General features: G+C 40.5%; 1 protein-coding gene across 1 annotated transcript in view; it reads left to right on the forward strand.

The window, feature by feature from the left end:
• Nucleotides 1-12252, forward strand: part of CCDC39 (coiled-coil domain containing 39) — a 42825-nt gene extending 30573 nt beyond the window's left edge. Inside the window, exons 14-20 of the mRNA XM_004708614.2 lie at nucleotides 5852-5975; nucleotides 6987-7146; nucleotides 7571-7677; nucleotides 10529-10669; nucleotides 10808-10987; nucleotides 11123-11211; nucleotides 11976-12252. Of these exons, the coding sequence (XP_004708671.1) occupies nucleotides 5852-5975; nucleotides 6987-7146; nucleotides 7571-7677; nucleotides 10529-10669; nucleotides 10808-10987; nucleotides 11123-11211; nucleotides 11976-12135 (961 nt within the window). The 3' untranslated portion in view covers nucleotides 12136-12252. The remainder of the gene's footprint in view (nucleotides 1-5851; nucleotides 5976-6986; nucleotides 7147-7570; nucleotides 7678-10528; nucleotides 10670-10807; nucleotides 10988-11122; nucleotides 11212-11975) is intronic.
• The last annotated feature ends 1692 nt before the right edge of the window (nucleotides 12253-13944 follow it).

Below are 13944 nucleotides of genomic sequence, written 5' to 3' on the forward strand. Positions count from 1 at the left end.
ACTTTCCTCTTGTCCCAGTATCATGCTCAGTCTTCCTTTGGGTTTCAGTAATTCCTCTCTTGGTTACATTATCCTTGATCACACCCTACCAGGCCTCCCGCACTCTCCTCACCACCAATTTGGATCACTTGTTCCCTTGTTCCTGGGTTTGCTAATTCTTTAGGTTTTCCTTTTTTCATTTAGATCACTTCCTTGGAATTGGGTAGAGTGTGTGGTTAATTTCCAATAGCATGTCTTCTTTTATAGATACTTAATAGCTGCATTTATTGAAGTGTTTTCCTCTGGAGGTTTGTGCATCCTGCATATTATTCCTAGTTATATTCTAAAAACCTTTGTCGATGTTATCTATTTTTTACACATTTCATTATTTGTTCCTTATTGCTGGCACCTAGAAAGATGGTTGATTCCTGTGCATTCAGTATCCAGAGACCTTGCTCAAATGTTAACTCATTCTAATGATTCCCCATCTATTCATGCATATCATTTACAAATAATAATGATTTCCTTTCTTCCTTTCCAAACTTTTTAGCCTTCACTTGCTTTCCCCACCCCTGGCTAGTACCTCTACTTCATGTTGAATAGCAATCATGATGGCAGCAAAGATCTTACGATTAAGTATTTGATTTACGGCAGTTTCTTTTCTGGTCTTTTTGAAATGCCTGGTCTTAGACTAAGGAGACTCCTGCTGCTTTTTCTTCTTTGCTGAGGAGCTATGGTTTTCCTGTGGGGTAAGCAATGGGCTGCAAGGTTGTCCAGTCAACCCCCCACCCTATCCCACCCACCAGCTGCTCCACACGAGAAAGATGTGCTACCTGCTCCCATTAAGCTATGCAGACTCCTAAGCCCTAGACTAGATGGCAGTAGAATTTTTCATTTGGAAAGAGACTGTCTTAATTTGTTTAATTAGGAATGGACATTATTTTTAATTATATAGACCAATGACTTCTTCATTGAAAACTCCTATTTTTTCAACTATTTAAACAGTGACTATCTACATGGACTTCACCAGAGAGGATCGATAGGCATCAAATGAACTATGGCTGTGGTCAGAAAGGTCGCAGCTTGAAGCCACCAGCCGCTCCTCAGGAGAAAGACGGGGCTTTCTACTCCGGTAAAGAGTTAGAGTCTCCCAAACTCACCGGGACAGTTCCACCCTGTCCTTGAGGGTCACTGTGAGTCAGCATTGGCTTGACGGCCATGAGTTTGTTTTTCGATTTGGTGGGAAAAGACAATAGAGAAGGTCCATGAGTGTCCTACCCACCTGAACTTTGAGACCACCTCAAGCACAGATTTGACATATTGGTTATTAATGGAAGAGAGTCAGATGAATTATGGGATGGTATCAGAATATGATACATGAAGAAAGCACAAGGCCATTAGAAAGATAGGAAAGAAAGACCATAGCAGATGTCAGAAGAGACTCCAGAAACTTGCTCTTGAACATAGAATAGGTAAAGCAAATGGAAAAAAAACAACGAATTAGAAGAACTCAACAGAAAATGTCAAAGGACACTTCAAAAAGATAAAGTATTTTTTAACAGTTTTATTGTCATATAATTCATATACCATACAACTCAATAGTTCAATCTTATTAAAAAGAGTAGTACAATCATCACCACAATCAATTTTAGAACATTTTCCTCTTTCTTATACTTACTGTTTATTAGCGCAGCCCTCTCCCAGATCCCCTGCTGTGCCCCAAGAAACCATTAATCCAGTGTCTATAGATTTGCCTCTCTGGGATTTCATATGCAAAAAACATACAAAAAACATTGAAGAAAAACAAAACAAAACCAGAGTAAAAAAGAGAAAAACCTCAATCAGAAAGCAGAAAATACTAAAAGCTAGAACAAATTTTAAATGGGTTGAAGTGGAGATCAAATGATAATGTGTTACATTTTAATGTAACTTCACCTGCAATAACCTACTTACCAATACACTCTGCATGATAGCTGGACTATTCACATCCCTTTCTACTATGGTCAGGGCAGATTCATCCGAGGCTTAATCCATATATGGATTAATCCATCTGCAAATGGAATTTTGACTTCCACTATCATCCATAGCCTTCTGCAAAGCAGGTATCACAATCTAATCTCTGATACTATTCCCTTCTTCAGATTTGGATTTTATTATTTACAGTCCTTGAATCACACAGGCTGATGTGCTTCTTCCATGTGGACTTAGTTGAATTCTCTCTTAGATGCTTGCTTGTTTTGGAAACAAACTTTTGTGACAATAGATGCTATTCTTTCTGATAGTTGGGCACCATCTAGTTTCTTCACCACACTTTGCTGTAGCACCCTTATCTTCAGTGATCTCTTCCTGAGGGTGAGCATCAAGCAGGGCCATCCATGTCATAAGCACTACTTGTTCTTAGATTGGGACCGGAGTTAAATGTAAGCCCCAAACCCATTCATAAATTTATGACTTATATCTGACTCTGGTTCACTTTAGAGACATCATTTTCATTTAATGTTAGAGAACATTATAAATCATCCCCTAAAGAATAAGGTAGTTCTATTGATAGTGTCATTCATTTAACCAATGGTATAGAATTTAAAACTCTGTTGAGAAAAGTAAATCATACAACTACAGGCCAGTCACACACTACATTTCATGAATCGTTGACTTGTGCAGATTAAAAGCTTAAGTGACTGAACGCTACACAAAAATCGGGGTTGGTGATAGGGCAAAACTTTCAATAACATTCATTGACAAAAGCAGAACCAGGCCTACCAGATGAATACTTGTCACAATAAAGCAAGGAGGGCATTGAATTAGTAAATATATGGTAGTCCCTGGCCACAACTCATTGGACACCCACGAGGAAAGAGATCAGAACGAAAGTCCAATGACGGGCAGTTCTATGCCCTTGGGGTAGCAGTCATCTTCTTCTTCTCATATTAGAGAGATTCAGCCTTAAGTCCAAGGGCTTCAGGTGATTTTGAGGTAACCCTAGTTCACTTAGTGGGGTTTCCATACTGAGTCCTTCTGGTGTGGCCTGTGAACGATGTGTGCCTTGACCAGAGTCTAACGTCCCAGGATTCCATAGCTCATGGCCTGGGTCCTCAAGGACTGGATAGATACTAGGTCAAAAGTTTCCAGTTAGGAACACAGTACTGAGCAGATGCTCCCCTTGGGTGCTATATTCATATTGTTAAAAACATTTCCCCCCCCAATGGGAGGTTGTTCCTCCCTGTTTACCCACTCACAAAAATGTAGTCAAGATAAAGTATCATATTGAAATGTGCAAAGACTTGGAGTTAGAAAACTGAAAAGGAAGAACATTCTCAGCTTATCTCAAGCTGAAAGAGTCGAAGAAAAAGAAGGCTATGGGAAAAATATTGAATGATATGGGAAGCATCAAAAGGAGGTGGAGGACTATACATAGTCCAGAAGAATGTTCAACTATTTCAAGAGGTAGCTTATGAACAAGAACCAATGGTACTAAAGGAAGAACTTCAAGCCTCCCTGAAGGCATTAGCCAATAACAAGGCTCTAGGAATTGTTGGACTATCAATTGAAGTGTTTCAACAAGCTGATGAAGCTCAGGCAGCACTCCCTACTCTGTTCCCCAATCTTGCCCTTGGGGCATTGTGGGATTCAGTACCTCTCATCTGTTGGTTTTGTTGCTATTGGTTGCCTTGGAGCCAATCCTGATGGCAATCTATACACAACCGAGTGAGATGCTGCTTGATCCTACACCCCCATGATTGGTTGTGCATCCAACCACTATCATCCATAGGATTTTGATTTGCTGGATTTTGGGTGTACTTTGCCATGCCTTTCTTAGTCTTCCTTAGTCTTAAGGATGTTGGTTAGAATATGAGGGAGATTCCAAAAGTTTGTGGAAAACCGAGAAAAAGATAATGGCTTTTCCTGTGTTTTTTAAAATTTTTATAAATCCTCTGTTACTTTCAAAGTTCTCTTCTCTTCCATGCATCTGTTTTTCTTGGCATCTCTGTTTGTATCACTCAATTTGTTGTTTTCATTGGTGTGGTTAGCTTTTCTTAAATGGCACGATGAGCCTTGACTTCACAGTTATTAGTAAATACTGAATAACCAGTGGGGATTGGTATAGGTAGTTGGTATTGGGTTCCTCTGCTACTTTGATCTCTTTCTAGGAACGCTTTCTCCCTAAATAAGGGGGTGGGTTAGCTTGCGTCTTCAGGAGTATTGTAGGGGGAGTGACTTCCACAGTTACGAAGACTTTGAAAGGATTTACTTATCCTTGAGGTGATGCCTTTATTTCATTCCTGGGAAGAACTGCTTTGCCTTTTCATTTTCTTCGGCGGCAGTGGTGGAGGCCTGGAGCTACTTCATGCTCTTTTCAACACTTTCTCTTTAGCTCCGCTGGATAGACTCGAAACCCTGGTGTTTTCAGGGTTACCATCGGAGCAAAAACCTACCTGGCAACAACTTGGGATATGCTGAGAGGTCAGGAGGACTGGCTCACATCTGCTGCACCAACCCTTTGCTTGCAATGACCTTGATAAAAGCTTCCAAACTCATCCATGTTCTTTGTACTTCCTATCCCCGAGTTTGGATCTTCTCCTGACTTCTTTGGTGGAAAATAACTTGCTTCTACAGCAGTGTTCTTCCGTGTGCATCTCCATTATCGATCCCCCATGCTCTCGTCAGTCTTATCCTAGATATTTTTATTTCCCCAAGAATTCATGAAAAAAAATTCATGAGCTTTTCTTGGTCTCAGAGCTGTTATAAGCTTTCTTTTCTTTTGTCTTTTCAGTGTGTTTTTGTTCACTCTACCGTCTTAAGCTGGGAAGGCAGCGAGTTTTTATGGCTGCATCTCACTCACTGCCATTGACTCCATCTCTACTCTCAGGGACCCTGTCAGACAGCACAGCACTGCCCTGTGGATTCGGAGACAGGGACTCTTCCCGAGAAGAAACCTCACCTCTCTCCTACAGAGCAGCTGGTGGTTTCAAACTACGGACCTTGCTTTTCGCAGCTCAAGCCCAACACATAGTCCACTATACAACCAGAGTGAAAGAATGAGTTAATATTTTATGATGCTATAATAATGGCACTTTAAAAAGAAGCAAAATCCTAACTTTGGACACGTAATGCTGTTTAGGTGTCGGAAACCAGATAGGTTGACGCTTTCTTTTAATCATCGTTGGATAACTCACTTCCACGTGCGTTTGTCTCCGGCAAAGTCACCTTTCCTATTGCTGGGCACATATTAGCATTACTAGTACTATTATAAGGAGTCCTGGTGACATAATGGGCTACACACTGAGGTGCTAACCACAAGGTCAGCAGTTCGAAGCCACCAGTCATTCTGCCAAAAAAAAAAAAAAAGATGTTGAGTCCGACTCCTGGAAAGTCTCGGAAACCCACAGGGGCAGTTCTACCCTGTCCTATAGGGCCGCTGTGAGTCAGAATCAACTCAGTGACCGCAAGTTTGTTTTTTTGAGAAGCTTAGGCTTTCTCAGTGTTAAACTATATTGTGTGTGCAGCATCTATTTGAGCCTCTGCTTGCCTGCTGCCCAGCCACGGGTCTTGGGAGGCAAAGGAAACAGGAAGGACATTCTCCTTGTGCTTTGAGTATTACAGTCTTTTTACTCTGACCCAGGAACCTTGAGTCTTCCTCCACCATCCATAAAATTCGCAGGCTAACTTGTTAGCATTCAGATCTGGTCATCTGCAAGCCTTCGTATTGAATGATCCCATTGAGGGGAAAAGACAGAAAAAGAGAGCCGACACAACATGCATGGGTTCTGTGGCAGTACAAGCACACATATAGTTTTATTAGAATATATGAAGATCCTTTAAGAAATGTCATTTGCCTTCTAGTGTTCAGTTCTTCCTTTTCTTTTCACCCTAGTGCTGAGTTTCATGACCGGCTAAGTAAAATCGATAAACTGAAGAACAGATATGAAATTCTGACTGTGGTGATGCTGCCTCCCGAAGGAGAAGAGGAGAAAACACAGGCCTATTATGTCATCAAGGTAGACTATTGACTCGCAGAAATGATCGCATCAGGTCCCCTCTCTTTACTGGCTCACACACAGTAGTCCTCAGGATGTCAAACCACCAAAATGGTCACCTTCCTTTATTTTTGCCAGGCCATCTGGCTCTTGGCTTTCAAGCAACTGTTGCACTTGGGCCAGGTATGGAAGCACTGTTTTTAGCTAGCCTGGTCTTAAGTCACCACAGTCTTACTCCCTGAGGAATTTCTGACCTTCAGAAACGTATTGACGTCATCATTTCTAGTCACCTTTATCACAATTTCTCTAGTTTTAAGAAATCGTTTGGCTCCTTAAAGAGATTGACATCCTGCTTCAAACAACAACACATACCTGGGGGGGAGGGGGGGAGGGGCGGGCAAGAGCATTTGTTTGCCTGGATGTACCTTGCTCACCTTTCACTCCAAGATTTCACAAGCTGGGAAAGTGTCCCTTGACTACTTTCTTCTGATTTAAAACCCAGTCTCAAATCTCCCTCTCGCTCAAAAAAACCTCACTGCCATCGAGGCAATTCTGATTCAAATCCACCGTATAGGCAGTGTACCACGGCCTCTTTGGGTTTTCCAGGCTGTCAATCTTTACAAGAGCAGAAAGCCTCATCTATCTCCTTCGGAGCAGTTGCTGAGTTCAAACTGCTGGACTTGCGGTAACAGTCTAACTCAGAATCCACTATGCCACCAGGGCTCTGTAACCTCCCTCTAGTTTACTGAATTTTCTCTCTGCTAAAATGTGTACCTGCTGAATCTGGGGACAGTTTTCACTGGAAATGTTTGTGTCAGCTTTGGTTACTACATTCCATCATGCTTTTCTATCTTCTGTGCCATATTCGAAGGCCCAAGGATGTCATTTCTACTCTAAATCTGGTGCAAGAAATAAATGCTGGGTGCTCTATATAGGCCCAGAGCAAACTGAGTTCACTTTTTTCTGCTGCAAAGACATCTTCTCCCATGATAAATACTTTTGTTAGGTTCAGTTCCGTTCTGTATTTTATAGGCTGCTCAAGAAAAAGAGGAACTTCAAAGAGAAGGTGACAGTTTGGATGCCAAGATCAACAAAGCGGAAAAAGAGATCTATGCTCTAGCAAACACCTTGCAAGTGCTGAACAACTGCAACAAGAATTACAAACAGTCTTTTAAAAAAGTGACGCCCTCCAGTATGTGTCAAGCATTAAATTATTTGATGAACATATGCCATGAAACCTGTATAGTTTTGTACTTTCCAAACACTGTGATACATGGAAAATAGGTTCCAGGTTTGACTGGGCCAGAGAAATGATCCTTCTCTCCCCACCCCCATTTGTTTGGTTTTTTTTTGCCAGCGGCCTGCCAAGGTGCTGTTGCCATTATTAAAGTGGCATATTATCTCTTCTTTGGGGAATTGATTTCAAATATGAAAAAAAAGTACAGCATATTGTCACTGTTAGAAAAATAAGGAAGGACGATTATGTAGTTTTTTTTTTTTCCTACAAGTAGAAATTAACCTTTTATAACATGTTAGAAGCCATCTATTTACATATTTCAACATTGGTTTCCACAAGGTACATTGGAAAATTAAAATAAATATTCTGTAAATTCCAGGTGATGAGTATGAGCTAAAGATCCAACTAGAGGAACAAAAGAGAGCTGCTGATGAAAAATACAGACACAAACAGAGACAAATCAGAGAGCTTCAGGAAGATATCCAGGTGAATTTTATCGGCTATTATCTACGCTTCTTTTTCCGACTCAAGGTGACCTGACACGTGGGAGCACAGCGAACGTGCTCCACAGGGCGTCCATGGGCTGTGTGTCAGGAGCTTGCAACCCTGCTTGCACCTCCACCTTTTGGGTGTCATGTTCATCCTTTGATTTACTCAGGGTCTCCATCTATTATGGAAGCAGGTTGTAAAAGAAAAGTCTCAATAAATGAGAGGAATTAAATGATCAAAGTATTAAGGAAATTAGTTAAAATCCCTGTGCTAAGGATTGTTAGTTAATGGATCATAGCTAATTAATTATGATCTACCCACCTATCCTATTTAATGACTTTTTACTTAGTTCCTTAAGGATCACGTGGAAGATTGCTCTTTAAAGTTAAAAAATGAAATTTGGGGGGAGTGGAAAAATGAGAAGCTGATATTAAGGGCTCAAGTAGAAAGCAAATGCTTTGAGAATGATGGTAACAAATGTACAAATGTGCATGACACAATGGATGTATGTATGGATTGCGATAAGAATTGTATAAGCCCCCAATAAAATGATTAAAAAATAAAATAAAATTTGAGCTCCCCAAGGGAGTGCAAAGGATAGATTCTGGGGCCAGAGCGTGGCATCCCATCGGACTTGATTGAAGCACACGCCTAGAGATCAAAAACCAGACTTTGATCTATTTACAGGATTTTCTTTCCTTTAAAATTTTTTTTTTTCTTTTTTAAAATTAATTTATTATTTTCTGGGTCACTAGTTTTCTTTTTTTGTTGTCATCGTTATGTTCTCTTTTGTTGCTTTATCTTGCTATGCCTCCTTTTTTGGGTGCATATTATTATCTCTGCAGCTCTATCTAGATAAGACAGGCTGGATGAACAGTCTGGAGGAGAAAACAACGGGACCAATGGTTCCAGGGGGTCATGGGAGAGGGGAAGGTGGGGGAAAGCAGGTGGTGTTGACCAACCCAGGGAAAGGGAGCAACAAGTGATCCAAAATTAGTGGCAAAAGGGTGTGAGAGGCTGGGTAGGGTTTCAGCAAGGGCAATGTAACCGAGAAATTACTGAAACCCAAATGAAGGCTTAGAATGATAGTGGGACAAGAGGAAAGTAAAAGGAAATAGAGGAAAGAACTAGGGAGCAAAGGGCATTTATAGAGGTCTAAATAAAGGCATGTACATATGTAAATATATTTATATAGGATGGTGGGGAAATAGATTGACATGCATATATTTATATGTTTAGCATTAAGCAGCAGATGGACATTGGACCTCCACTCAAGGACTTAACTCAATGAACACTTTGTTGTACTAAATTGGCATTCCATGATGTACACCTTCCTGACACGATCGCTGAAGACAAATGTGTGCATAAGCAAATGTGGCGAAGAAAGTTGATGGTGCCCAGCTATCAAAAGATATAGTGTCTGGGGTCTTAAAGGCTTGAAGATAAACAAGCGGCCATCTAGCGCAGAAGCAACAAATCCCACACCTGGAAGAAGCACACCTGCCTGTGTGACCACGAGGTGTAGAAGGGATCAGGTATCAGGCATCAAAGAACAAAAATCATATCATTGTAAATGAGGGTGAGTGCAGAGTGGAGACCCAAAATCCATCTGTAGGCAACTGGACACCCCCTTACAGAAGGGCTCGGGGAAGAGATGAGCCAGTCAGGGTGCAGGGTAGCAACGATGAAACATACAACTTTCCTCTACTTCTTAAATGCTTCCTCTCCCCACTATCATGATCCCAATTCGACCTTACAAATCTGACTAGACCAGAGGATGTACACTGATACAGATAGGAACTGGAAACAGAGGGAATTCAGGACAGATGACCCTTTCGGCACCAGTGGTGAGAGTGGCAATACCTGGAGGGTGGAGGGAAGGTGGGGTAGAAAGGGGGCACTGATTACAAGCATCTGCATAGAACCTCCTCCCTGGGGTATGGACAACAGAAAAGCGGGTGAAGGGAGATGTTGGACAGTGTAAGATATGACAAAATAATAATTTATAAGTTATCAGGGTTCATGAAGGAGAGTGGAGTAGGGAGGGAGGGGGAAAATGAAGAGCTGATATTAAGGGCTCAAGTAGAAAGAAAATGTTTTGAGAATGATGATGGCAACAAATGTACAAATATGCTTGACACAATGGATGTATGTATGGATTGTGATAAGAATTGTACAAGCCCCCAATAAAATTTTTTTTAATGAAAAAAATAAAATAAAATAAAATTTGAAGACAAAGATAATCTAGTATTAAGGTATAGTGTTACTAAAGCAAATGACTGATTAAAAGAATGTGCCTGGTAAGCAGACCCATATAAAAACTACATTACTAATGGATCAGATGATATAAATTATAAATTATGAATCTTTGAAAACGCCATGTTCTCATTATTTTTATATCCCCCCCCCCCCCCCAGTATACTCAAAGTGCTTTCCAGTGGAATTATATCCACTTATATAATTATATAAAGTAATCTGTAAGACTATTATACATATCCTCCAATAAGGGAATGTGTATTATACATAAAGGAGCCCTGGTGGCCTAGTGGTTATACACTGGGCTGCTAACCATTAAGGTCAGAAGTTTGAAACCACCAGCTGCTCCCAGGGAGGAAGACGGGCTTTCTACTCTCATAAGGAGTTGCAGTCTCAGAAATCCACAGGGCCAGTTCTGCCGTGTCCTACTGGGTTGCTATGAGTCAGCATCGAGTCCATGGCAGTTTAAAAAAAAATTACCTATAAAGATAAATGAATTATAACTAAACCAATATTTGACGGATGGCAAGCTGTATCATTAAAATTACCAATAAATATATTGTTGTTTTAATCCCCTTTTTCCCCCATACAGAACATGGAAAAGACTTTACAAGTTATAGGCAATTTAACAAATAATATCCAGGAAAAAATATTGGAAAAGAAGGCTTATTCATTTCAACTAAATAGAGAAATTGAGGAGCAGAAGCCAAAATTAGACAGAGCAACTAAACAGGTACTGGTGTCTTTTAAAAATGGACTTTACAGTTTTTTTTTTTTTTAACAAATGGTTAACCCCCAAACTCCTTCACCATTCGCATAATATATTGTTCTGAAAAACATATTTATATAACTGCCTATTATTGGCCAACAGTGTTCAAAACTCACCAAGGAAATCCGCCTTACAAGACACACTACACATGAAATATTAGAAGAAAAAGACATCATGTTTCGTGAAGTGAAACAATTTCACAAGATGATTGATAAGATGTTGATTGATGTGATAGAACAAAATCCTGATATCCATTTTGTCCTTCAAACATATTTTCAACAGGTAATAGCAGTACCTTTCTTCTGTTGCATGAATGTTTCTTAAATGTGAAATATTAACTTTATCATAAAGGAAAATATCTTTTCCCCCCTAAAATGCAGTACTGCTAACGATCACTATTGACTACTATTCTTCCAGAATGGTTTAGAACTACCTACAGCCAGCAGCAGCAAAGGGAGTGGCCAGAGTTCTAGAGCTTCTTCACAGGCTTCTGTGCTGTCAGCAAAGTAAGTAGAGGGCTCCACACCAAGGCCGAGTTATAGTTGGTAGCCTACGGGATCCAGCTCCTTCGGCACTGGCAGAGCTGTTGGAACTACCAATGCAGGGGTACAACGTGCTGTGTTCGTGTGTGTATACAGATATGAAATTTGGCATTGCTGGGTCACATGGTATTCCTACATTTGACTTTAGAAAGCCCTGAGCTATTTTCCACAGCATCTGTCCCATTATACACGTTATCACTAATACTTGCTTCTTTTTGATAACCATCTTTATTGTGGTTCACACCTGCATTTCCCTGATGGCTGATGTTCTTTTTCATATATTTGTTGGCCATGTGTTATCTTCTTTTGAAAAATGTCTGCTTTTTGCCCAAATGTTTCTTTAAAAACTTACCATTTCAGCTGTTTTCTAAATTTGGTGTCCTTCAATAACACGATTGACAAGGTGGACTAACATAAAAGCTGATGCCACAGTGGGCTCAGTTTGCTTTATTTCCTTTAGAAAGTGGTAATTTGATTTTGAAAGTCTCCAAGCTCTCCCACTCTACAAGACCCCAGTCTTTCAATTATTTGATGTCTTCCTCAATGACCAGCACCCCCCCCCCCCCCCCCCCCCCCCAAGGATTCCGGTCTTATACAGAAACTCATTAGTGAACTACTTTTCCACTGGTTTTAAACTCAAGATTCACTATCCTTGTTTCTCCTATTAAAATGGTCATGCTTTTAAATGTTTATATGAAATTTAAATTTGTTATCGTTCTCTCTTCTAGGTCATCTAGGAGTGCCACAAGCACTTCTGCTTTACAGGCTCCGGTTAAAATACTGGAGCTGAAATTCCCGGACTCCCCTCCAGTAGCAGATGGCACTTCGAGGCCAGGCAGTGCTAGCAGTAGCTCCAGTAATGGTAAAAGCAAAAAGAGCAACAAGTAAATAGATCTATTTTTTGATCAATTTATTAAAGAACGTCAAAGGGGAAAATTTCACTCTCTCCTGGAGTCATAATGAAAAATATTAGAAACAAATACCAGATACAAATTTTAGCCAGGAGAAAAGAGAAAGCACACATGGAGTTAAAAAAAATTGAACTTAGGTCCAAAGTAAGTAAAAGGAACATTTACTTTCCTTAACTTTTTTCTACTATAGACTCTTAACTCTACTTGAATTGTAAGTTACTTTAAAAGATCCTGAAATTAGATCTTCCTTGAAGAAACATACCAGACTTTTCAGGGGTCCTCAAACTAAAACAGGGGGCCAGTACACTGTCCCTCAGACTGTTGGAGGACTGGACTATAATTAAAATAAAAAACTATGAACAAATTCCTATGCACACTGGACGAGTCGGCTGCTAAGCAGGACAGGCAGCAGTGGCAAAAACACCCGGCAGGCTGGATGTGGCTCACGGGCTGTAGTTTGAGGACCCCTGCTTTGGAGGAAGGAAAAATAATCTGTAAATTATTTAACTACACTATTACTGACCCTCTTTCCCAAACCTGATAGAAAAGAGAATTGGAGCTCAATAAAAAACACAACATAACCAATTCAAACACACACAAAAAAATGTTCTCTTAAGGTATAACCAAGTGTAATGAAATTAGTGAAGCTATCACCAGGGACCAACATTGTAAATCCTCAACCTGTTCTGTGACAAGCTTTCTGAACCTCTTCTTAGGATTGGCCTTATCCTTTTGCTTAACATGCCCTAGGAAAGCAGTTCTGGTGAAGAACTTCTGAATTCAAGCAGCCTGTTTGGTACCCGAGTAGTCAAAGCAGCAACTTTGGATAAGGCAATGCTGGTGGCTGTGATTCAAAAAGGTCAAGGAATATGGCAAGAGGCATTTTTTTTCTTTGTACACTCAGTACTTAAAATGTTTGGTATTACAGTTGGCAAAAATGAGGCGATAACGTTGCTTCTTTATCATCCTTTCACTTTGGCCTTTAGATGAATACCCACCCACTCCATCCAGTGCCGTCATGAAGAACAGTACTAAAGGCCCATGTCATTTACAACTCTTAGCAGCTTAAATTGGGAATATTGTAATCCACCTGCCCATGACTCCTCTCTCTCCCCCAAAGTACATTATTATATTGCTTACAGTTACTTTGCGAGCGGCCTTAAGATTGCTTTTCTTTAGCTCTAGGTGTTGTACTTTTTTTTCTGAGTTTGGGACAAAACACCACATAGCCTTTTATTCACAGATCTGAGAATGGAGGCATCAGGGAGAGAAAGGGAAAACAAGTATGGATGGAGGCTCACTGCAGGCGACCTGAAAATATGCCGTTCCTCTAAGTGGGGCACTTTACAATACTAGGAGCTCCCCACTTGTGTCTAGAGGAAACCAGCTATCTAGTGTGCTGCTGTCACTGCGATGCGCTTGTTTTGTGATTTACTCTTGCCTGGGACAAAGCAGTCTCCATGGTCTTGCCAATAGGTAACGTTAAGAACTTTGTGAGGCTAGAAATACTATGAGTAAACACAGTAACCGAGAAACAGGTAAAACGGGCTCCTACTCTGCCTCCTGGCTTTATTCCTGACATAGTGAAGCACCTACTCGAACCGGGGAGAAAGCACCGGCACCAAAAACACCATTTTAGTCAAAACAGGTCTTAGTGGCCAATTAAACAAGACACCAAGCTAAAAAAAAAAAACCAGACAAACGGATGCAAAATGGTACCTTAAGAAATATTCAAATGTAACCCTACAGCTACGGGTGTTTAACAGAGAAGAATTGATGGAAATAA

Source organism: Echinops telfairi, unplaced genomic scaffold (genome assembly GCF_000313985.2).
Source record: "Echinops telfairi isolate 266 unplaced genomic scaffold, ASM31398v2 ScPeMD7_4225;HRSCAF=4972, whole genome shotgun sequence".
Taxonomy (NCBI): Eukaryota; Metazoa; Chordata; class Mammalia; order Afrosoricida; family Tenrecidae; genus Echinops; species Echinops telfairi.